We start from the raw sequence: 26,748 nt of genomic DNA on the forward strand, positions 1-26,748 counted from the left end.
ATAACTCAGTTGATAGACATAACAGACCCAGGGGGAGGTAAAAGTGTAAAACTTTAGTATTCCAATTCTCATACGCAGTTACTATGAAGAGAAGTCGCGTATATATGCAATTTCGAAGCTGCACAGTCACATATATGGTGTTTTGAAGAAAAAGTAGTGGGACAAACTCAGGAAAAGGGGTCTGATATGGTTCAGTCAATTATCAATTATGTTCTAATTGATGATGGTTATAGTTTGCTGATGATATGTGGAAGTGTTTTTGGCCCTCATAAGCTGTTAATAAGTTGATGAATAATTGGTTGATGATTCTTACTAACAAATGCAATGATCAGATCTGACAGTGAACAATTGGCATAGGCTTAGGAGGAGCATATGTTTCTAACAATGCATTGGGACATTATATGAGAAGATGTTGCTACATGGTGATAATTATATTGCTTGATCCACATAGTTGTTTGATTCACGTGACTCTTTTGATGATGGACATATAAAGACTATTCATCATGATGCTACTGACAAATCCTGATGGTGAAAATCATATATGGTGTATGGTAGTTGCTGATGACTATCATGGTTGTTAGAAAATTATATATTACAGGGCAATGGAACACATAAAATATATTTCAGAAATATAAACACATAAAACACATAAAACAAGAGAGACACAAATATACGTGGTTCACCCAATTTGGGCTACATCCACAGAGAAACAACCAGTGCTTCCTTTTATATTATCTAGCAAACTAAAGAGTTATAACCTACAAAAGATCTGTTGTAATTCCCTCTTCGCTCTCACACAATCTACTCTCTATTTCTTACTCATAATACATATCTACATACACGCAATACAATTCCCTAATATATAGCAAGGGGTTTCCTTCTAGTGAAAAAAACTCTAAATTAAACATAACTTCTACCATTAGATCTCCGCTTAATGAATGACCAGATTGCCTACGAAATTACAACATTTTACAAGGAAATTTTACATCTATTTTTAGCTTTGGGGGTAGGGGGCTCCCAAAGATTTTAGCCCCGCCCCGGACCCCCCTTGCAGTGCAATATTATGGGCGGCATTACAGCCACATTACGAATTGGGGTCCAGTGCGGTGATACCTCTAAATAAAGAAGATAATCAGGCTACACACCCAACAATGGTCTTTCTTACATTGTTGGTCCTTGTTATAAATGTCATGTATATCATTTGATGTAAAGGTCATGAAAAGACCTAATTTGTAACCCACTATACATGGGAAGGATGATGTAATAATTTCTATTTCAGTCATGTATAAACATTTGGTATATCCCCACATGGTTGGGTGGATGAGTCAAATTTGGTGTATCCCCACTTGGTTGGGAGATTGATGTATGTATGAGTCATTGGTGTTAGGGAGGTCATACTTATTTAGTTGAGTTATAGAGTCATGTTATTATTTTGAATCATATCTCTACAGACTCTGCATGTATGCAGGGGGAGCATGGACAACATAATGTGTATCAAAGGGGGAGAATATCTTGGTCTGCTCTTTACCCTTGATGTCAAAGGGGGAAGTGCCTTGGTGTTGTTAATGCCATAGAGTCCAAAGGGGGAGATTGTTGGCATTATGATACAGGTGTTGTCTTTAATGGAAACTCACATAGATGACAATTCATAGCGCAACAATTTAACAATAAAGGATTACAGATCAGACTCCAGAGATTGAAGAAAGAGAGTGGTTTAAGAAGTATACACTAGTTCACTTTGTCCAAGGAGCATATACACGTGGGTTAACAAAACAAAAGGAGCATATACATATGAACGCACTTTCACAGAAGGAAAAATATGTATGGGATGGAAATCAAGGTTTTGGTCCAACGTATTGGTCCGAGGTATTTGGTCCAAGGTATTGGTCTGAGGTATTTGGTCTGAGGTATTGGTCCTAACTAGTTTTGGTATGAGGTATTAAGAAATACCTAAAACTATATAAGGAGGAGAAGATCATTAGGCCACGGTGTGCAAGTGAAGGGGTTTCTGATGAATACTTCTATCTGAAGTATATGTTATGTTGCAAGGGCTATGATTATGAGATGATCTGAAATATTTTGTGCACCTTGGATACAATGTTAGATCAAGATCATAAGAACTGAAATGACTTATCATTGCATGATCTGATGTTGATTGGGCTAGATATGAATACTAACACATGTTTTATTCTGTAAATGTTATGATCTGGGTATGACTGAAGTCTGGAATATTTGTGAAGTTTTAAGTTAGTATTTGCAAATCTATATGCTGGTTCGATTTGTTAAAAATGCATATACATGCTAGCTCAACACATCAAAGTAGTGTATACATTATGAAATATGATGTTCGAAGTTGCAATTGGTTCTAGTTGTTGTTGGAGAGTTTTGGGTTCTGCTCCATGTTCTGGTGACTGTGTTCTAGTGATAGTGTTCTGAATGTTCAAATTGATTGATTGTGATTTGCTTCAATGATGATGGGTTTTAAGTGATTGGTTGTATTGCAGTGGTGATTGATTATGAGCTTCAATGTTGCGGACAGTTCTAGTATGAAAATTTGATGAAACGAGGCTTGCAAATTGTGGTGTTGTGTTCCAGGAGTATCGAGTCTAAAAATTTATGAAACATGGTCCCTGGAGGAACAAAGAAGGTCATAGCATTCTGTAGGTCGGTGCCTACGTACTGGTAAACATATCGGCTAGTATAAGAGCTAGGAGGTTGGCGCTCCCTTCCAGTAGCAGCTAGAAAATGAGTGAAGGTTGGAGAATTCTGTAGGCTGGCACCTACACACTATTAAACAGATTGGCTAGTAGAAGAGCTAGGGAGTTATAGCTCCCTTCCAGTAGAAGCTGGAGAATGAGAGAAGGTTGTAGCCTTTTGCAAGTGAGTGCCTATGTACTGGTATGAGTCTACACCATTACGAGATTGTAAACATGTTTTCCTTGTATTAAAAGAAGACAACCGTAGGTGTTTTTTGTCCCGCATTGGGTTTCCATCTTAAATCCTGGTGTTCATGTGCGTTGCTTATGTGTGATGGTTTATTTTGTTATTACTACACATGGTTACTGCTTTTATGGTTAATGAAGTACTAATGCACTGATTAAATATCAACATATGATGAATTAATTGAATCATAAGTTTGCTGGATATATGATGGTTTCTTTAAAGACAATTGCGTATATACGCAAGTTACCTTCATTGAAGTACCATATATAAATATGAGTATGAAATGAAAAATTTGTTTTTTTGATGATACTAATTCAGCCCCCCGCCAATATTATTTCCAACAGAGATGACTAGTGCCAGAACTTCGCCTGTGCAGCACTTAAGCATGACCTTGCAAGCCAATATCTGCACGGAAAACTGCACCGCAAGATCCATGATAGAGTAGATAGAATATCCGCACGACTTCTTTATGAGCCCAAACTTGCTCTTCATCTGGTCTACAATTTTCTTCTCTTGTGTTTTTCCTGCAAACGCTTCTGTTAGATCCACACCTGGATATAGCATCAAGGTGGTTCGGTGGATCAACATGTCCATGATTGGGATGGGTTTGCCCAGCTAGAGACACCCATCGTGCACTAATATAAGAAATTGTTAAACAAGAACGGTGTTTATGATGGTGCGACTAAAATGCAGCATCCAAAGCATGTTCAGGAGCCCTTCGCCCCAACACTAGTGACCCACTTCATCGGCTCCAACTGCATAACCTCTGGTTCTTGGTAATATACATTGGACATGTATTTGGTTGGTGCAAATTGAGGGAACTTCTCATGATCCCCTAAGCCCCAATCCTCCAATTTTAGTGTTGTAATGTGGGCCAACAACGCACCTTCAAACACCACCTTCTATGGCAATAGTGGTGTAGTCACCATGAATTTTGCATTGTCTAGATCTTTAGGCACTTTAGCTGTCATCTTGTGCAGTGGGATATAATTCGGTAACTGAATCATCAGCTCACCCTCCACAACATCAATCTCCTTTATGCCTCCACGTAGTTCTTCTTCACCCAAATCCATCGGCTCTATCAGCTGTTTTGACCGATCCATCTTCCCTTCTGGCAAACTTCCATGGGGTATTTTTGTGGTGATTTCCTCACCGAGACCTGCTAAGGTTTCTTCTTCTTCTTATCTGTCACCTTGGATGCAAAAGGTTGAGATACAAAAGGCTTAGGTTTGGGAGACTTAGGCACTGTAGTCAGAAATACTGCAGGGACAGATGGCACTGCTTCCATCTCAGAGGTAGTGGCAGTCATTCTGGCTAGAAAATGCTCTCGAAGAAAGTCAGTTATGTCAGCCAACCCTGGTCATGAAAAGAGTTCTTCCCAATCTAGCTCAGACATACAATTCTGCAATTGGCACACGACATGGTGAAAAATCTCAATACAAACTCTCAGGAAGAAATGTGTTCAAATGTGGGGAAGCAAGTAATATTTATAGATCATTTTGAATTCGAATCCAATGATTGTCTCCAATTTTCAATCATTAATGCATCTTTGGCGGAATATTTCCAAATATATGCTACTTAAATGCGTCTTCCTCACTCCTTCCAATAGAGAATTTTCCATCCAATCATCTACAATGCTTCCAAAAGTCATTTCTCGACTAGGACATGCAAAACTTGGCGTTATGGCGTAGCTTCTTTGGCACAATTCCCCTTTGTGCCTTACTTCCATCCATTGCGCAACCCTCTTGCTTCGTCTTTCCCACTTTTGGGCAGTGTAGTTTATAGTCTCGTACTTCTTTGCAGCTACCTGGAGTACTAAGATTCTCCTGCCATCATACAGTCATTACACAAGGGCAAGATCACCCCTGTATAACTTCAATTAGCTACCATGGAATTTTCCTAGAAATAATTCTCCATTCAGGTTCGTGAACTGAACTGCGCCACCATTGGTAATTTCCTTCATAACATAGGGTCTCAGGCAATGCATTTGAAAATTCCCAAGGAATTTTGTAAATTTCATATCATATAAAAATACCAGATCATTAATTCTAAGGGTGAATTGTTTTATATGGTGATCATGCCATGTCTTTTCACAATCCTTTTGCACCCATTGATGAAATCCTCCTAGGAAACGATCTTCTTCCAATTCTACCAACTGTGCAAGATGTTCCTCCATAGTATTGAGATTGTTGGGTGTAGGAATTGCGGTTAAGAAGACTACTTCAACACTTAATTGTCAACCCTGGGATTTTGTAAACTTAGAGGCAAAACACAAGGAATGCCAGAAATGATATGAACTTTTCCTAACTCTATTCCTACTTCCTTAATTACAATCTTGCAGAGTTGAAAAGAAAAGATCACCCGACAATTTATGCCAAAGAAATTCTATTGCTGGAATATGAAAGAAAGTACTTTTGCAAAGAAATAAATAAAAGGAACTTTCAAACTCTTGTAAGAAATCTTGATTAATTGAAATGGAAATCTATGTCTATCTTCAGTATAGTTGTATGTTAGATTAATAATTGGACCCTTGAAGATATCTGACTTCTTTATATATCTTTCTTCTTGCAATGAGTTGTTATTCCTGTACTCCTGCAATATTCTTGCACCAATACCAGAACAAAATTTATATGCTGGAAGTCTATTTGACACTTTTACTGAAGATTTATGTCCTCATGTAGGGGCTCTAATTCTTAGGACTTGAGCACTCTGTTCCTGTGTCAAGATATCAATTCCTGTACCGGAACAGAGATTCTTGCACCAAGTTTTGAAATTTCTTTTATAAAAGAATAAAGAGTGTGTTAACTTAAGAAAATAATTTTCAAAGGTGAACAAAACTTTGAAATAGCTTTCACAAACAGAAAGATGCTTCAGCCCAAGTTAACTTCAAAATAAGAATTAACTTTGAAATTCAAAGCACACTTTTCTTCAATCAAGGAGCTCTTTCATGCAACTAAATAAATCATCTAACTATGATAGTAGGCTTTATCCCTGTAATATTTATTCACATAAATCCAATCTCCCTTTTTAATCTTCTTAATTCAGAAAGGTTCACTTTGAAATAATTAGATGTGGAGTTCGATCCTTTCCTTAAAAGTGTACAGTGCAGGTACAAATTAATGTGTTATAACGACGTTCATTTCTTAATTACCAAAGCATATTCAATCCAAAATATCAAGAATAATTCTAAAAGATGAACACTCACTTACAGAAATGCATAAAGGTCCTTATGGAAAAAAAGGATGAAAGGCTTCGTTGTAATGAACCAAAGAAATCAAAAAGAAAAACTGTAAATGCACTAGTGTAGGAATAACGTGCTTGCACGATCGAGGCAGAAATAATACTAAGCTTCAAAAAAAAGATTACAGAAAAGGTAAGATAGAACTTAGTTAAGAATGCACACCATGAATCCATCACACAATGGCTGCAAATGAAATCGAAGCTAAACTTTGTGAAAGAATAGAAACATCTACTTCATTAACACCTTGCACTAAAATGAAATCAACAAACCTTTAATCGAGAAAGAAAAATGCAAGGGAGAACGAGCTGGGTTGGTTGGGCCCTAGCTAACCAGCTCATTTCCCTATTTAGGAAACTTGGAAACTTAGATATCATTAATGCATCAACATAGAATTAAAACACAAGATTGAAATAGCATGGCACAATCCCTTTATATTAAATTTCAAAATCAACAAACATACATGATGAAATTGAATCCAACCAAGAACGAGGGCGATACTAGGAAAATTACAAAATACCATGGTTGCAGTAGCATTTCTATCACTCCTCTCCCATTTTCTATATGAATCCTATGTTATATACATCCCTTTAGGCATGTGGTCGTAACAAAATTACATTTAGCGTTATGATCTAAGCCTTTTGGTTGTAACGAAATAACAACAATATTACATTCTAAACCTTTCGACTATAACAAAACACTAAACTTAAGCATTCAACTGGCGACTTGATCTCTGTCATATCCATGATTTATCTTTGCTCTGAGCCCAACTCGAGATGGCCGATTCTGAATGAGATGTCTACCTTAGTTAGTGAGCTGTCATGGAAGTTTAGGTTCGCTAATGGTGCAGGAATCCTACCTGCACTCGACCATGATAAAAAAATGATTAATACGTTGCTTACCAAATACTTTAGGATAGAAGATATTAGTTGCAAAGAATATTAAAGGTATAAAATCTATAAAAATAATTAATTAAGTACATTTGTAACCCTCAAATATGAAATATAAAGCTGGTGTAGGAAAATGCACGATTCTTGGAATAGTGCAGGAATAAGGAGGTTGCAAAGTTAAGAAGAGGTCTAAGATTATGAATTTCAAGTAGGAAAGGGGTTAAAAATGAAGCAATTTAGCCTACAAACATCCTTTCCTCCCTATTATGTTGTCTGTCCTCACACAACCTTTACCTACTGCAAAAAAACCAAAACAAAGGAGCCTCCCTTCAATCCTGAACTTGTATGCTGATCCCTTCTTTCACTGTCTTTGTCGTCTTGCCTCGAGCCTTCTTGAGTTTATTAGTCACCCTTTTAAGATGTTTATAGCACTTTGAGGCCCAAAATTTCCATACCTGGAGTTGTGTTTTCTGCTCTTTCACTTCTCCTGCAAACTCTACATTTATCTGCTTCTGCACTATATCCTATTGTTTCATTGCTTAGTTTAATATCTCCAGGTCGTAACCTATTAGCCTCTATCTCATAATAAAACAATTACAAATCCAAAATTATAATTTAATAAGTGAAATCTTGAGAATTAGGAGTTAGTTCCTAAAACTAAGGAGTTTAGTTAGGATGAGAGATTCTCTCCAACTAGTTCTCCTAGATTAGTGTTTTGTTGAGAAAATATCTCAACCAAGTTTGTTCAAGATAGATGCACTATCTTGAGACAAACTTCCTCATGTCTTTATATGTATCATAAACATTATTTTAAGAATGAGAATAAGAATGTGAGGAATGCTATAAGGTTGAGGCCTTTTCGGCCATGTCTGGTTTTTCTATATTCTTGCTATTTATTTTATGAGTGTTTTATTATTAGTGGTTTAGTTTTCTTCAAATGGTATTGGAGCTACGATTGAAAAATTTGTAGTATGTGTGCACTGTTGGGTGATTGCAAGTTGCATGGACATATCTATTTTTGAGGTTGCAACATTGTGTGGCTGTGGGCACCTGTGTGAAAGGACCTGTGCACCAGAGCATTGTTGTTGAGGAGATTTGTATCTTTTGACATGGAACACGAAATTGTTGAGGAAAATTGAAGGCAAATAAAGGTTAGAGGTTGCAAGGGAAAAGCCACGCAGGGAGGTCACAATCTCAAAGAAATCACTGTAGCTCTCCCATTAAAGTTTTATCAGAGCGCTGGAAATGGTGGTTATCACGGAAGCTGGAAATTGATCCACTGGTGCCAAGTAATCAATAAATGGGGTTTTGTATGGCATTCTACAGCCCAGTTTAGGTCTAAGCAATCTTGTATGATAAATTCTATTTCCACTGAAAATTTTAGTACCATGGTAGAAATTTCGGTTTCCACACTTGTACAGTCATTAAGTCTAGGTAAAGTGTTGGTGGAATGGGTGGTGGTCTTGGAAATGGACAAGGAGAGAAAATTTTCTTGCTATCTCTATAAAGAAAATTTACCACATGAGAAACAACAATAATTGTTGGAGGCATAATAGGCTCTACTGGTTGTGTAGGTTTCTTAAAAGATTCTCTTAGCCAATGAGATAAGTTGGTTGCACCATATGGGTCTTCAACAATTTCTTCCTCATGCTGTGACATGGACTTCTGGACTTTTTTCTGTCCATGCCCCAGTTCTCACATCTTCGATCGAAGCTTGAGAGAAGCTCACTCTGCATTAGCAATCCAGATTACCAAAGTTCTGTGTCTCAATTCAATTTGGAAGCAAATGATCAAAGGTAGCCTCCATATTTTCGGTTCTCCTTTGCAAATTCTCTGAGAGCGAGACTATAAGAGTAGGAAACTCCTATGCCATTAGGATGAAACTACAATTCTGTTGTTTCAAGCTTGTTTCCCATTTTGCTTTTTTGTTGCTCAAGTTCCTTGTTCAAGTCACGCAATTGGATGCAACAACTCGTCAGGTAATATTACATTTAGATTCTAATGAGCTAGGAGGCCTTTTGAGATCTTTTCATACAGGCTTTGTTGGGATCATAGGAAGAAGACGAACATGCCTCCTCTAGCTTGATTGACGAGGCTGAGGTTCTGGCTATGGCTGTAGAAATCTATGCACGACTCTTTTTTTTGAATGAATGCCTCTAGCCTGGAAAGGGGGACCTCCTCCTCCATACAAGAACTCACGGCAAAAGACTTTTTAATGAAGGCCATTGCCGAGAAGCTTGTGCCTCCTTCATCATCAGATGCCTATAACATTTGAAATGTAAATTTCTTGTTGAATAGTTCCTGGAAAAGGTGCAATTGTTTACCAAAGCGGGTGTGCCCTTTAGGATATTGATGGCACCTGATGTTTTCGGCAGCTAAATTCTGATTTTCTTGATCTATCTTGTAACATTGAAGAAGCAAGAAGACTTCTTTTGATTGTGAATAAAATTCCAACACTCAGAACATTGGGATATTAAAAATATACAATAGATGTCATGGCTCGCGCTATAGGAAGAGCATCCCCTCCAATTCCACCAATGGCAACACCAACTCCATTCAGAACAATGAAAAAAAAGTATAAGGCCTATGGCCCGGTGCTATGAAGGGATCATGAAAAGTTTATGAAAAGTTAGTGTTGGTGGGTTGTTCATCAATGATTGTAGTTGCCTCCATCCATTTGTGAATAAGTTTGTGCAAATCATGGGCGAATGTTGAACTTCAAAGCCTTGGAAAAGTATAAGGTAATACTTTATTTCTTTTAAGTCATTAAAGTGTGATTGTTATTTATAACAGGTTTGAAAATTTTGAAATTACTTTTGTAAAAAGGAATAGACTTCATTTAGTTGTTGAGATATAATATGCGAATGAGTTTTCATTGAGAGATAAGGTGCATTAAAATATTTGGAGAAATAAGGTACATTAAAGTTCTTTTTATTGGAGAGATAAGATGTGTTTTTAATGTAAACAAAATTTGAGTTTTAGAAAACAACTCAAGAAAACAATTCACTTTATAAAGTGATTTCATAATATTGTTTTGGAAATAAAGTGAATCTTTTGTAATGGAGTGATAAGGTATCATTTGTATTTTGGAGTAATAAGTTGTAATATTTGTGGAGAAATAAGGTGATATCCACAGTGAATTTTGTAGTATGCCTTTGGAAAAACTTTGGATGAGATATAAGTGTCAATCTCTTTGAAGTGTTTTTGGGAGTCATATTTTGAGGTCATAAGTGAAGTTTTGTATTTGGAGTGATAAGTGAAAGTTAGCTGTAATTCAAAGTAATATTTTACTTTGAGAGTGATTGAGTCAGTGTAGGAGGTTTTTGAAGACAATTTTCTTCCAAAGTTTGCAAGTGTGACATTCTCACTGAGAAGTTTCCACGACAAAGTTGTGACATTGAATAATGATGTACTCGAGAAATTAATAAAATCATATTTTTTGTGGTTCTTGTGTCCTAGATCTGCCCAAAATTGAATAAGGGGATCTTAGGTACACCGTGTGTAATGAATGTGTGTGCATGACTTGTGTTCAGATTATCAAAACGCACTTTTTATGTTATGCTTAAACAACTACATGCACATAAGCAAGCTTAAGTATAAGAATACTTAATCGAGATCCTATAATTAAGCTTAAGTACACAAGCACAAAGCATCACATCATCAACTTGATAAGATGATATTCCAAGTAAGCACATTTCACATCATGTAGTCAAAGCAATCAAGTTAAGGACACTACAAAATCAAGAATTTCAAGCCAAGATGACATCAACATCATCAACACTTTTTGTATGACTTGCAGATAAACATGTTTTAACTAAATTGTACGGGTACATTCTCAGTTTAACCGACACCCTAATTTAAATTGTTAAGGTGAATACATTAAGTCAAGTAAGTCTTCAACTGAGTCCTCAAGATTGAACTTGTCATTTATCTCTTGGGTGCACTTTTGACAGTGTTTGACACCCTTGCTTTTTACAATCAACACATTCAATGAGTACATTCAAGAAAGCACAAAGTGTCAGCAATCAATCAAGCAAGTTCAAGCAAGCCATCTAGCAAGCAATCATCATCAAACAAGTGTGAATTCTAGTGAGCATCAAATCAAGCCAGTGTTTAACACAAGTGTAATAAACAACAAAGCAAGCGAGTGTGTCATTCAAACAACCAAGAAAGAAAGCGTGTCAAAATCAAGTGTGAAACTTCAAAGCATGACATATACAACAAACGAGCTAGTGTGAGTTGATTGAAGCATTCACAAAGTGTCAATGAAGCATTCAAGCAAGGCAATCATGATCAAGCGAGCGTGAAATCAAGAGTTCAAGAAACCAATTTATAAAATTATAGCAAGTGTTTAAAGCATCAACAATAAGCAATAGTACAAGCAACCTTGAATTCAAAGTGAGCAAGCTAACATGGTGACACACATTCAACTGTCCCAAATTCTTAACAATTTGATTTTATCATTAGCTAGTGGCATGGTGAACATCAGCAAAACAACTCTTGCTGATATTGAAGTGCATCTTCAACATTCACATGAAATGATTGAGTTCCTTCAATTGGAGTCGCAACTACAAAGAACTGAGTTGCTAGAGAAGAGTGATGCTTCCAAGTCTTTGAACAAGACAAATATAGCTAATGATTCCGAGTCACTGATCCAACCAACTTCAAGTGTTGAAGTGGTCCCTCATCCAATTCAACTTTCTTCCAAACCAATCGTCAAGCCATGCGAAGAAATCCAAAGTAACAAAATCGATGAGGCTTAGGATATGTAAAAGATGAAGCCAAATTGCATATCCCAGATTATTCAAGGCCCATTCAGTTTGTTAGTGCAGGGTTTCTTGCACAAATTACATTGGCTAGTTCTGAGAAAGTTGACAATAAACAGAAATACATGCAAACTGAAGTTGTAGTCAAACCAAACTTCCTTCATTGCCAAAGAACTCGTCATCTGGAATATCAATGTTTTAATCTCCATCCTTGTCACCATTGTGGCAAGTCAAATCATTCATCAACACAATGCAGCAAACAACAACAATCAACTAGATTAAAGATAAATTATTCGTGGATTGATCCCTACGAATGGTCATCCACGGTCAGGGGATTGTATAAGTTTTACAATCACATTCACTCTCACATATTATAGCCAATAGTAAAAATGAAGATGTTACTCTCGTGCAGTTGAACATGGGAGTACACCAGTGAAACTCTCCTACACCTGGGGGGAGTTTAGAAACCAAGTGAAAGTAATTGTCTCTCCTTTCACCTGAAAAGGGGGGAAATGTCAATAAAATTGACAGTGGTTGTCAGACTGAAAGTCTCGACAACATCAGCAAAGTAGCCAGTGGGCATTTTCATTAGCGAGTGAGCATCAACAAATTCGCCAGTGGGCGATCGACAACAATGTTAGCAGTGAGCAGTTTTCAAACACAACAAAAGAAATAGTGAGTTGTTTTTCAATGTCATCATCCAGTGGGCGATCATCATCAGCAGATTCACCAATGGGCCTTCATCAAATTTTTGTCAGTGGACAAACAAATACAGTAGTGGGCGTTCATCAAGTTTTTTCAGTGGACACAGGATGCTGATTTCAAGCAAAGGAGAGTTGGATCCTTTTGCATCTTGGCACATAATGGAGTTGTCAATTGAAATTCATAGATGAATCAAACATGCAACTGACTCATGGTCTCTTCATATTGCAGTTTCTTCAACATCTAGCTTTGGCGGTTTTTCAGGCAAATGTTTTTTGAGGATCAACTTGAGAACTTGGAAGAGGGTTCCTTGTTCTTATCTTGGATTTATCATTGTGGGGGGGGGGATGTTAGCCTCGCTCTAATAATAAAACAATTATTAATCCAAAATTATAATTAAATAAATCAAATCTTTAGAATTAGGAGTTAGTTCCTCAAACTAGGGAGTTTCGTTAGGATGAGAGATTCTCTCCAACTAGTTCTCCTAGATTAGTGTTTGGTTGAGAAATATCTCAACCAAGTTTGTTCAAGATAGATGCACTATCTTGAAACAAACTTCCTCATGTATTGATATGTATCATAAACATTATTTTAAGAATGAGAATGAGAATGTGAGGAATGCTGTAAGGCTGAGGCTTTTCCTACCATGTTTGGTTTTTCTATATTCCTGCTATTTATTTTATGAGTGTTTTATTATTAGTGGTTTAGTTTTATTCATAACCATGGTGCTTGAGCTCTTATATCTAACTGTTCAAATAGAGGGTGGAGTTTTCTACTCCCAATTCCTCTGGTGCAAACTTCTTGGCAGTCAATTCCAAACATGTACCAACATCATGAGGGTCAAGGGTTTATCTTAGCTACCCAAATCCTACATTTCATCATCGTCAAGGGTTTATCTTAGCTACCCAAATCCTACATTTCATCATCGTCAAGGGTTTCAGTACTAGGAATTTAAATGTCACTAAGGGTGTCAGTACCCAGAACTTCAATGTTATCAAGGGTCTCAGTACTCGGAACTTCCATGTTATCAAGGGCCTTTGTACCCTACACATTCACCTTACCAAGGGTTTCAGTACCTGAAACTTTAAAATTATCTAGGGCTTCAATGTCCCACACCGCATTATCCATCTGATCCTCCGCTAGGTCTTTGCTTGCACTCGACATCATTTTTCTCTTCTTCTTCTTACCAAAGAGGACTGACAAGGGTGTGTTGTCTTCATTCTCTATATAGTCTTCGTTGACCACTATATGGGATGCCACCTTAGCGAGGACCTAGAGGTTATTATTACCAGGTGAAGCAAGTGGTGAGTCATCCAAAAGTATCAGGGAGGCTGGCTGAACATGACGCGCCCTTGAAGAGGCAATACTTTTCCTGGCCGATCTCCTAGTTTGGGAAGGGCGAGGGGTCAGGGTTTTTGATTTTCCTTCCTTGTTTGTACTCGTCTTCTTGGAAGACTTCCCTGCACTTCATCCTTGAAACTCCTTCAAAAGTTCTTCCCAGGTCACGCTTTTAACCTTCAATTCCTTCTTGATTAAAATTATGACTAGCCCGTGGTGGTATAACTTGTATGAAACCTGGCTTGACTTCCCTCCCTGAACACCTTTTGACACTTTCTCAATGCTTCTGAGCAAATAATAGGTAAAATTAATGAGTTTACCAAACTCAAAATGCAGGAGCAATCGTACATCATACAAGAAGGTCGGTGAATAACAACCCTTGCAGGTGGGAAACTTCTGAAACACATAAAGGAGGTCCTTCCATTTCCTAAGTAGAGTGCTACACTGGAGATCATTCTTCCAGTCCACTTTTTGCTTTGAGTTGACCATGAATCAACACTAGAACTTCTTCTCAATCTTCTCCTTATTAAACTATTGTTCTCCCATTGTTTCTAAACATGTAGCCTGAGATATGGACTCCTTTGTGACCAAAATTCCAATGAACCCACCTTCGCTCATCTTCCATCAAAAGTCCAGGGGAATGATAGTATCATGGTTGAGTCGAATCCATCAAATTTTTGCAAAATGGGAAGAACCCAGATTCCTACAATATTGAAAGACTATTTCTATACTCGGCCATTTGCTCCATCTCTTTCACGGATCATGGTTGGTTCCTTACAGGTGCCATTTCCCTATTTGAATTCACCTAATATCTGTCTAACAATTTGGAAGAGTATTACAAATGAAGAACTCAAAGCTTTGTCGAGGGATTTATGATGGTTGAGCTATACATCCGCCACTATATTGGCCACCTCCCAAATGGTCACGCTGCATCGTTAAGATTACTCTACTCGAACGGATGTGAATATGAAAGAAGTACAGGCATGCAATGATGATTAGGAAAGGTGGCGGTTTAGATAATGGTTCGATGTAACATTAATGCAAGGTCAGATATAAGGTAAGGCCAAGATTGATAGTTGATGAGTCTTTTCAAGAAGAGGTAAGTATTGGATTTCAGGAGAATCGTACCATCCCACATTCTCTTCATGATATGACATAAGATGTACTCAGTACTACTTAAAAAGATGAGATTTCATAACCTAAAATATCTTTTTACTTATATGATTTATTCTGAATTTAGTAAATGATAAAGCAAAGTGTTAACCATAATACAAATTATTGAATTCCATGATCTAGCGGTGGTGCAGTCATTCTCCCTATACAATTTTTTTATGAAACAAAGATAAGCCTTTCAAAACACATTTTTGCACCACGTGTTCTAGCAATGTATTTACATTGAGACCATTATTCCTCCACCAAAACATGTGTATTCATACTTGGGCGTGCTCAATGGTGCGAATTCCTATACAGAATGTGCGTGCATTGAACATGCTTGCACTGAACATGCCTACACTTAAACATGCATGCACTGAACATGCTTGCACTTGAACATCCCTGCATTTAACATGATTGCACTTGAGTATGCCTGCACTGAACATGCTTGCACTCGAGCACACATCCCTCCACTAGGGATATTTGTAGCATATCTGGAAAGAGAAAGGGAACCAAGAAAAATCTGATGGGATATCATTCATATACTCGATTTGAAAAAATTGTTGGATATACAAGGGAAGATTTGGCTAGTCTTTTGTGTTGATATGTGCCTTTCAATCTGACTTGTGAGTTCACATCAGATCCTGCAATCGATCCACAAGGGAAAAAAAAAGTGGGAAAAAGGGTAAATTTTAGAATGGGAAGGAAATTGCGATAGGGAATTCAAGAGTGAGACCACCAAGAGGGACAAATTGAAAAGGGATTTTAGGGAAAATGTTTCAAGGGTAAAAGAGGGAAATACGAAATTGGAGCCGGAAAGTTTCTTTGAAGAAAGGGATGGTAAACTTCATGGGATAAAAATAAGAAAATAAAGGGGATTTGTTTTTTACGAAATTGGGAATAGAAGGAGGGAATAATTTCACCTCAAATCTAGCTATATAGTGCTGATATGAAAAGTAAATGCAATGGTAATTGAGTGTTTCTTAGATAAAAATTTCTATGCTAGCTATCCCAAACTTGGATAAGGGCTTGGTTCCTACACTTGAATCTGCGTCTTCTTGGTGACAGTCAACACATCTAAAAATCAATAAACATTCCCATTTTATTAGAATTTGATCTTCCTACCAGCAACATGGTTTTCAGGTTGATCCTTCTTTAATCATGTTAGTAAACTAATTTTCACAATCACAGGAAAAAACAAATCTTTGCCTTTTTTCTTATTTTCTTATTTTTTTATTATTATTTTTTTGGATTTTCTTTAAACATTATTTCAAGAGAGAAGAAATCATATCACAATAGGATGGCATAACCACCTACCAACTGAAGTTCAGACTACTGTTGTACTTTCTGCATGAAATCTTCCTTTGTGATGGGTTGAAGTATGCTTTAAGCCTATGCCCATTCACAAGGAAAACTCAATACCATCCATTAATAGTTTTGACTTCTACAACCCCATTGTCTAAAAGTTGAATTACCTCATACGATCCCATCCAACGAGTATGGAAATTCCCTTTAAAATGTTTAAGCCTAAAGTCATAGAGAAGTACCCAATCACCTGGTTCGAACTGTTTCTTCTTGATAAACTTGTCACGCCACTTCTTTCATTTCTACTGCACTAAAATATTATGTTGAACTGTATCCCTCCAAAATTCATCCAACTTGTTTAACTGCAATAGACTCTACTACTGTGCTTCCGAGAGATCTAGACCCAACTGAAATGCAGTTCTGAAAGACTTTATTCGAAATTCAGTTGGCTAAATGACTTGTTTTCTATATGCCAGCTCATATGGTGTATGTCCCATGCTATTCCTCCAAATGGTTTGATAAGCCCATAAGGCTTCAGGAAATTGGCTAGCCCAATCCTTCTTGTTCATGTTTACTATTTTGGTGAGGATGGATTCGATAAACTTGATTTTAGATTCCACTTGGCCATTTTCTTGTGGGTGGTACAGTGTATATTTCTTGTGCCGGATCTTATATTGATTCATGAATTCCTGTACCAAGTTAGAAACAAACTGTGGTCCATTATTAGAAACAATTTGTCTAGGAACACCAAATCTAGTAAAATTTCATTAAATAGAAAATCAACAACAACTTTCTCAGTGGCAAAAGAAATAGCTTTAGCCTCGACCCATTTAGTAAAAAAATCAGTAAAAAACAAGATATTATTTTTATTTAAAGATGTGAGGTTTATGGGTCCTACAAAATCAATAGCCCATTTTTCAAAGGGCTCAATCATAACTTGAGGACATAAAGGCATTTCGTTGGCTTGAGTAGGTTGACCAATCCATTGACAACTATCAAAACACCTAACATGTTGCGTGGCATCCTTAAACAAAGATGACCAAAAATAGCCAATGTGTAGAATTTTATATGCCATTCATTTATCAGTGAAGCGGCCACCGCAAAGTTCATCATGGGCAGATTTGAAGATATCAAACATTTCTTCCTCTCTCACACATCTACGAATAACAAGATTTGGTCCAGTGTAAAAGAGGTGTCCCTGTATCCAAGAATATGAAGCACTTTTCTAAATGATATTCCACTTTTCATGAGCAGATAAGTGAGGTGGTGTTTTTTCGGTGACTAAATAGTTAGCTATGTCAAAAAGCCATGGGGATTTCGCTGACATAGAAAAAAGATGTTCATCAGGGAAATCATCATGAACATGAATTAATTTACCAGGATTACGTAATCTATAAAGATAATCAAATACAACATTAGACTTTCCTAGTCTATCAATAATTGTAACATTGAATTCCTGTTATGAAAGAAACCACCTAGTCACTCTACTGTTAGTTAAAGGTTTATTCATTAAATAGTTTATAGCAGAATGATCAGTATGCACATAAACTTCATATCCTGTAATGTAATGTTTGAATTTATTATTAGCAAAAATAATGACTAAAAATTCTTTCTTAGTCACTGTATAGTTAAATTCGGCAAGTGACATATTTTTACTGATGTAATAAATAACATAGGATTGTTTATTCTGCTCTTATCCTAAATTTGTGCCAATGGCAGTGTCTGAGCCATTAGAGGTAATGTGAAATGGCAGGGACTAGTTTGGTCCTCTCAAAACTAGAGCAACATAGTTACCGATCAAACGAGAGAGTGAGCTGGTACCCATCTTTTTGAGGTAGTAAAAAATCTCCCGATTTTGAAAAGTGGTAATGCTAGAATACACCTTTTTTTTAGCATATTTTTGGCACTTTAAATTTCTTATGTATCAAGTATGAATATTATTATTATTTTTATGTTAGTAACTTTCATGCTGATTTTGGAAAGTGTTGATGCAACAGCAACACATTTTTTTAAACGTTAGTGATTTTCATGCTGATTTTGAAAAGTGTTGATGTAGCGTCAACACATTTTTTTAGAGGGCTTATTTTTGACACTTTAAATTTTTTTATGTATCAAGTGTGAACTTTTCTTTTTGTTAGTGATTTTCATGCTGATTTTGAAAAGTGCTTATGAGCATCAACCCGTTTTGTTTAAAGGGCTTAGTTTTTACACTTTAAATTTTCTAATGAATTAAGTGTGGATAATTTTTTTTAAATGTTGGTGATTTTCATTTTAGTAATAAAACATAAAAATAAAAATAAAAAATCATGACAAAAAAATTCAAATACAAAAACATATATATAAAACAAAAAACAAAAAACCTATAAAAATGTAAAAAAACCATAAAACATAAAAATAAAACATAAAACATGACAAAAATAAAAATAATAAAAACATGTTAGTAAAAAAAAAAAATGACAAAAAAAAACATAAATCATGTTAGTAATAAAACATAAAAATAAAAATAAAAAAACATGACAAAAAAATCAAATACAAAAAAATATATAAAAATAAAAGAAAAAAAAAAACAGAAAAACTATCAAAATGTGAAAAAAAAAATGAAAATTTTTAAATATATATATATATATATATATATATATATATATATATATATATATATATGATGATGATGATGATGATGATGATGGTTAACGTCCACAGAGACCAATTGGTCTATCGGACCTAAATAAACAAATTATTTATTTTGATTTAAGATTTTATTCCTATGCTCAAAAAGCTTGGAGAGAAGCCTCCCGAGCTCGCTATAATTTTGACATTGTAAAAGGCTAGGAAGGTCAGTATTGTAACAAAGATTGTGAAACTGAGATCTAATGTGGTTGTACGCGGGGCACTCTAAGAGGAAGTGGTTTTCATCCTCGATGTTCCTATTCTCATATAGATGACAGATCCTTTCCATCCATGGTGTTTTAGGAACTGCCCAATGACCTGTTTCACTATGGAGCTCATGAGAATTCGTTCTAATCTTTGCTATACTAATTTTCTTCTTTGAGCTAGTTAAAATAGAGAGATACTTTTGATCTTCTAAGGTGGGGTTGATGACCTTCATATAATAACTTAATTTTCTTTTAGCTACTAAATCTTTCTCGCACCACATTTTTTCTTTGAACTTAGAAGTAACCATATCTTTAATGTTATTAATGTTTTGCAATGCATCATTCTTGTTGATCTCCCAATAGTTTAACTAGGCCCTTGTGTCTTTATGCCACCCTCGTTTGAGCCTTAGGTGGTTTGGGCTGGAATTTAATGCTAGCTTAGGAAGTCTATGATTGCCTATGTTATTGAGTTTGTAATTGTACAACAGAAACCTATTCATAGCTAAGGCTCTCAATAGGGGAAAGACCTACTTCTATAAGGAGAATAGGATAGGGTGTATTAGTTATAATTTTTAGGTTATATTTTATAAAACATTTTTGGATTTGCTCAATCTTTCTCCATGATTCTCTAGAGATTTTGCAACCCCAAACCTCACAGCCATATAAGATAACAGAAGTGACTAAAGTTTCGAAAAACATATAAATAAAAACAAATTGAACCACAAAAAAATCTAAAAACAATTTTTTTTTTTTGAGAAAAAAAAAAAAAAAAAAAAAAAAAAAAAAACTTAAAATATTTACCAAAAAAATTAAAATAAAAAAATAAAGAAAAAAATAAAATTAAAATAAATTAATTAAAATAAAAAATAAAAAATATTTAAATTAAATAATTTAGATTAAAAAAATGAAAAATAAAAAGATCAAATAAAATAAAATAAAAATTATAAAAGTAAACAAATAATAGAAAAACAAATAAATAAAAAATAACAAAAAAATAAAATTTAAAAACAAAATTCAAAAAAAAAAAAAAAAAAACATTAAAAAAAAAAATCAAAACAAGTTAAAAAAAATAAATTATAAAAATAAAAGAACGAAATTAAAAAGAAAAAAAATTAAAATAAAAAAATATATTTCAAAACATATTAAAAAAATAAAAAAAAAAAAAAAAAAAAACCAAAACATATTTAAAAAATTTTTAAATTAAAATTAAAAAAAATAAAAATAAAAAAATTTGAAAAAAAAAAACAATTAAAAAAAATATTAAAAAAAACATTAAAAAATAAACAATTAAAAAATAAAATAAAATAAAAAACAACCTCTCCCCACACCCTCCCCTCGACTCCTCCCCTCACCTCTCCCCTTGGCTCCCCCTCACGCGCCTCGCCTCCCCCTCCCACCTCTCTACCCCAACTCCTCCCCTCTCCTCTCCCCAATCGATCGTCGCTCCCCCTCGTCCCTTCCTGTCACTCCCCTACACTGGCGGTAATCTTCCAACTACACTATAGTGAGGTGAGGCACCACCGAACACTTTCTTTTCACCAATACTTATGTTCATGGACTATGCCTAATCGTTCATACTTAGTTTATTTTTCGTTACCAAGTATTATCTTTTTCCTTTATACAGATGAAAACCCATACATATTCATCACCAACAACAATTAACACATATACAATTGCACAACAGTATAAAGGGAGGGGCAACTCCCTGCAATAAGAGTCTGCCCGATATGAATATATATTATCTTCAATTTTTACAACATAAGCTAAACCTTGGAAAACCCCAAATTTACACTTAGCCAAATTTCTAAATTTTGGCAAATTCGGTTGCCCAGCTCGTCGACACCTCTGTACAGTCGCCGCACAACTCACCAACCCTTCGTTCACCTCGTCGCACGTTTTCACCCGATTCGCTCTCCGTTTGTTCAGCGAACGCCCAAATCATCTTACCCTGCCCGAACTCCATTCGGTGGACCACACGCAGTCTCGCTTGCCCAACTCTCGTTTACGATTTTTGGTTCCAACCTTCGTTATAGCGTGCACGGCGTGCCCTCAACCAGCCGCTCGTCTGCACGTCTACCTGTGCCTTCGCAACGACTCACTCAAGTCCGCCCGAACGCCTTCACCCAAACTCGTTCACCCAAACAACTTCACCCCAGTCGTCACACGACTTCACCCGAGTCGCCACACGACTTCACTCGGATCGCCCGAACGACTTCACCCGGGTCACCCAACGACCTCACCTCGCTCGTCCAAATGACTTCACCCAGGTCACCCGACGACTTCACCCACGTCACCCGACGACTTCACCCGGCTTGCACGAACGACCTCACCCAGGTCACCCGACGACCTCGCCCGGTTCGCCCAAACGACCTCACCCAAGTTTTCTGCCCGACGACCTTGCCCGAGTTTTCTGCCTAAACATCCTCGCTTGAGTTTTCTGCACGAGTTTCTTGCCCAAGTTTCCCACTTGAGTTTTTCACCCAACTTTCCTGCACGAGTTTCTCACCCGAGTTCTTCCCGTCGTGCAGGCTCATCCACAACCGCAGAACTCCTTGATCGAACTTGTGTTTCCCGAATGATGATGGCTCGTCTCGCAAGCGCTCCACCAATATATATGAGCGGGTGGTGGGTTATGTCACTCGGCTGACCTATGCCCAACACCCAAGCTGACTCGTTCAACATGTTGCCTGCGCCCGAGTAGAGGGTCGGCTCACCCAACTCATGGGGCTGCCCTCTCAGCTCGCCCAACATCGTATAAACTCATCTCTTGGTTGTTTTACTTCGCATTTCATCCGAGCTCCTTGCCCATCCTTCGCACGGCGAAGGTGACCCGGACTGCAGGTCCTTACATCCTCCCCCACTTTAAGTCATTGTCGCCGTCAACAACATCTCGTCCCGGCAACCATTTGTTGCCAAGATATCCATACCAAGGGATACACCCCACCGGTATGTCATACATTGGAAATCATCTCAATCCATGATCATCACCCTGTCACAATCTCCACATGCTGCTCCCAATCATGGAAGGCTGGCCCCTCCATCTCAAGATACATTCCTACTACAACGTATCGTGTCGACCTCATCATGTATCGTCCTCATGTGAACTACTGCCATGATACTCCAACAAATGCTAACACATCTCTGCACATTGCGCGCTCTCATGACTCGAACTAGTTGGGTGATCAATCCAACTGTCACGCTCAAATCATAAGAATGTCCATCCATATGCCATCATCAGTTGTTTCTCAAAACATCTTGTCACATCATTAACTCAATCAAGAATCCATCTCCATACAGGTATAAGCCATGCTTAGGTCCATGAATTAATCTCCATCTCGTCTGCAACATGTTGTCCATGATGTTTGGTGTCGATATGCTACATGAAATAAGCCACACCTATCCCAACATCATCATCCATATGTGTGTCTCCTCAATATGAAGAGATCATCTCATCAACCCCGATTCTCGATGTGCCACATCAAGGTCCATGAAGCAACCTCCATCATATCTGTAATGTGTCATCCCTTAAGTCTATTATAGAAACAAGTATACACTTGTCTCATCTCTCCATGTGCTGCCCATGATCATAGATCAATCAGCTCCCATGTGGCAAAGGTGGTTGAGTCTCGGCTCAACCCATGCCCAAGTGTTGTCACCACGACATCATCAGTGTTGTAACTCCATCACTCCGAAGTGTCTCATTCGATCCTCTACATCAAGTCACTCTTTCAAGCCACACCCATACATGTACTCGAAAGTATGCATCCCATTCTGCATCAAAGTCTCTGACCTCAGCTCCTCAATGCATCAGATCCTCCAAGTCCACCATATATGAAGTCTCCCTGAAAGTCACAACCTCGTGACATCATGAGCTCCATGAGTCATCTCCAACCAACACTCTAGCAAGGATACAAGTCTTGGCCCAAAAGTCTCTGCAAGATGCCTCAGCTCTCCATGTAGTAGGAATGCTCCATAGTCTACGCACAACTCCATCCAAGTCCATGGCCTTGTTGTACAAGAGTGCACAACCTCTCCATCGGCTCACAATCAAAACATCTCCATGTCACATCAGCAAATCCACTTGCACAACATCCCTGCCTTGGCACTTCTCATTGGATGCCCATATGACACCTCTACAAGTGCTCCTGCATAATGTCCCTGCATAAGACTGCCATGCCCCATGTTTCCAAGCTGATGTCCATGACTAAGTTTCCCATGCTGTCCAACTAAGTAGACCCATCACAACAATCAGTCATCCTCATCCAAGTCTGCAGTCTTCGGTCTAGTGAACTCGGTCACCCAACCATATCATCATCGCATGAGTCTCTCAATCATAGCTCCCCCACTAAAGGTTCCACCAAGACTATCTCTTGGTCTCGGCCATGAGAAGTGCACCCAAGTATCTCAAGTGTGTGCCCTTCTCCAATATGTTCATGAGTCATGCCGAGCACTTAGCTAATTCTACATATGGCTAAAGCATGACCCATTACTCTGAAACAATCATCATGTTCCTCCCTTGTCACGGGCCTTTGTACCTTCTGCCACAAGGTCACAGACAACCCCAACAAGTCCTGAAATAGTCAACAATCCTTGCTTCTCCATACAAGGTATTATCATAGACATCCATGGTAAGATGCTCCCCTACATCAGAAAACTGGTTTTGCTCTTCCTTGCATATGGTTCATTTCCCAAAAGCTCAAATGAAACACAAGTATCAATAGTACTTACATCATCATCATGACGCTCCTCCATGTGAGTACCCTCATCCACCCATGTCTGCAAACCACATGATCCTGGTCCAACTTGATCAATCTCAAGTTCATCCTCCATCATTGTCATATCTACAACATCCTCAATCATCATAGCTTCCTCTTCCTTGTTAACACAATCTGCAACTTCATCCTGCTCCATTGTCCAACCAAGTTGAAGAAGTTCGTCTTCAACATTTCTTTCCAAGACTTCAAGTTCCTTTCGAATCTGTGGGTTCTCTTCTTTCATCTGCTTCAACTTATATAAGGTAATCAAGAGCTTCCCTTCGCATTCTTCCAAACCTGCCATGCCTTGTCTTTCAGCTTGGCCCAGGCACTAAGCTTCACCTCTGCTAAACCTATTTCACCATTGACCCAAATCACCCTGATATTCCACTTGTCACCTGCAAAGCTTGAACTTCCTTTCAAGTCTTTCGCCTTCGTAGAATCAGCTCCTTGATTTAGTTCACCAAGTTTCCTACAAAACTTGGACAGGCTCTGATACCACCTGTCATGCCCCTACACTGGCGGTAATCTTCCAACCACACTATAGTGACGTGCGGCAACACCGAACACTTTCTTTTCACCAATACTTATGTTCATGGACTACACCTAATCGTTCATACTTAGTTTATTTTTCGTTACTAAGTATTATCTTTATCCTTTATACAGATAAAAACCCATACATATTCATCATCAACAACAATTAATACATATACAATTGCATAATAGTATAAAGGGAGGGCAAACTCCCTACAATATGAGTCTACCCGATATCAATATATATAATCTTCAATTTTTACAACATAAGCTAAAACTTGGGAAACCCCAAATTTACACTTAGCCAAATTTCCAACTTTCGGCAAACTCGGTTGCCCAACTCGTTGGCGCTTCTGCATGGCCACCGCATGACTCACCAACCCTTTGTTCACCTCATCGCACGTCTTCACCTGATTCGCTCTCTGTTTGTTCAACAAATGCCCAAATCATGCTATCTTGCTTGACCTTCGTTCGGTGGACCACATGTAGTCCCGCCTGCCCAACTCTCACTTACAATCTTCGGTTCCAACCTTCATTTCGGTGTGCATGGCATGCCCTCACCCACCCGCCTGTCTGCTCGTCCACCCACGCCTTTGCATGACTCACTCGAGTCACCTTCGCACGACTCACCCGAGTCTGCCCGAACGCCTTCACTGGAACAACTTCACCCGAGTCGCCATACGACTTCACCCAGGTTGCCACACGACTTCACCCAGCTTGCCCGACCAACTTCACCTGGGTTGCCCGATGACCTCACCCGGCTCACCCGAACAACTTCACCCAGGTTGCCCAATAACTTCATCCGGCTTGCCCAAACGACCTCACCCGGGTCGCCCGACAATTTTGCCCAGTTCACCCGAACGACCTCACCCAAGTTTTCTGCCTGACGACCTTGCCCGAGTTTTCTACACAAGTTTCCTGCATGAGTTTCTCACTTGAGTTTCTCACCCAAGTTTTTCACCCGACTTTCCTGGACAAGTTTCTCATCTGATTTCTGCCCGTTGTGCAGGGTCATTTGCAACCACAGAACTCCTTGATCGAACTTGTGTCTGTCGAATGATGATGGTTCGTCTCACAAATGCTCCACCAATATGTACGAGCGGGTGGCGGGTTATGTCACCTATCCGACCTACGCCGAACGCCCAAGCTAACTCGTTCAACATGTTGCGTTCGCCCGAGTGGAGGGTTGGCCCGCCTAACTCATGGGACCGCCCTCTCATCTCACCCAACATCGTATAAACTCATCTCTTGGTTGTTTTACTTCACATTTCGCACGAGCTCCTCGCCTGTCCTTTTCACAGTGAAGGTGACCCAGACTGCAGGTTCTTACACTTCCCTCCTTGGCGCTCCCTCACCCCCCTCGCCTCCCCCTCCCGCCACTCTACCCTGATGCCTCCCCTCTCCCCTCTCTGTTCGGCCCTCTCCTGCTGACCCCTCCCCTCCCCTCTTCACCCCCACATCTCTCACCACCCTCCCCTCCATGCCCCGGCCGTCAGCCTGTGGCCTCTTGTGCACTGGCTAGGGGCCCAGGCGGGTGGTGGAGAGCTGCGTGCCACGTCGAGCATGGCGTCGGTGATGGCGATGCCCAACGGGCCTTCTTACACGGCGTCGAAGCACGCGGTGTTGGGGATTATGAAGTCGGCGGCCACTGATCTTGCTCCGCACGGCATCTGGGTGAACTGCGTTTCACCCGCAGGCGTGTCGACGCCCATGTTGATCGACGCCATGAAGAAGAGCTTCCCGTCCTTCGACAAACAATGCGCGGAAGAGATGCTGGAGACGACGATGGAGCTGAAGGGTGTCACTCTGGAAGCCATTGATGTTGCCAACTCTGCCCTCTTTCTGTGCAGCGACGACGCCCATTACATCAGCGGCCATAATCTTGTAATCGATGGGGCATTCACGTCTTGCAAAGCCTTCTCCACTGCAAATTCCATGGATTTTCTTCCCATCAAGTCCTTCTTCGATTGGTTCGCAGCAGCGAGTTCAAAGAAAATCCAGAGCGAAGTGGATGGACAGGTAGCTACTCAGATACCCAATGGTCGGTAGCTTTGAGGCAGCCTCCATTTGGTTTTCCTTATTTTCCCTTCACAGTTTCCGTTATTCCTATTTTGAGTGTAAAATCCTAAAAACATTGACCGTGTAAAAGCATGACATGATGGAAGGAATCTATTTGTAATGGACAGATCAGCAGACATCACTAGAAACATGCATTGCTATGTAAGTGTGACGATTTTAAATACACGAAATCTC

The 26,748-nt window shown here is 38.5% G+C and overlaps 1 protein-coding gene across 1 annotated transcript in view; it reads left to right on the forward strand.

Moving 5' to 3' along the window:
* Nucleotides 1–26,544, forward strand: part of LOC149234445 (short-chain dehydrogenase reductase ATA1-like) — a 52,346-nt gene extending 25,802 nt beyond the window's left edge. Inside the window, exon 2 of the mRNA XM_089368271.1 lies at nt 26,018–26,544. Coding sequence (XP_089224397.1) covers nt 26,018–26,544 — 527 coding nt within the window. The remainder of the gene's footprint in view (nt 1–26,017) is intronic.
* The last annotated feature ends 204 nt before the right edge of the window (nt 26,545–26,748 follow it).

The sequence above is a fragment of the Pinus tabuliformis genome, chromosome 8 (assembly GCF_031772625.1).
Source record: "Pinus tabuliformis cultivar Carrire ecotype Pingquan chromosome 8, CPIR1, whole genome shotgun sequence".
NCBI lineage: Eukaryota > Viridiplantae > Streptophyta > Pinopsida > Pinales > Pinaceae > Pinus > Pinus tabuliformis.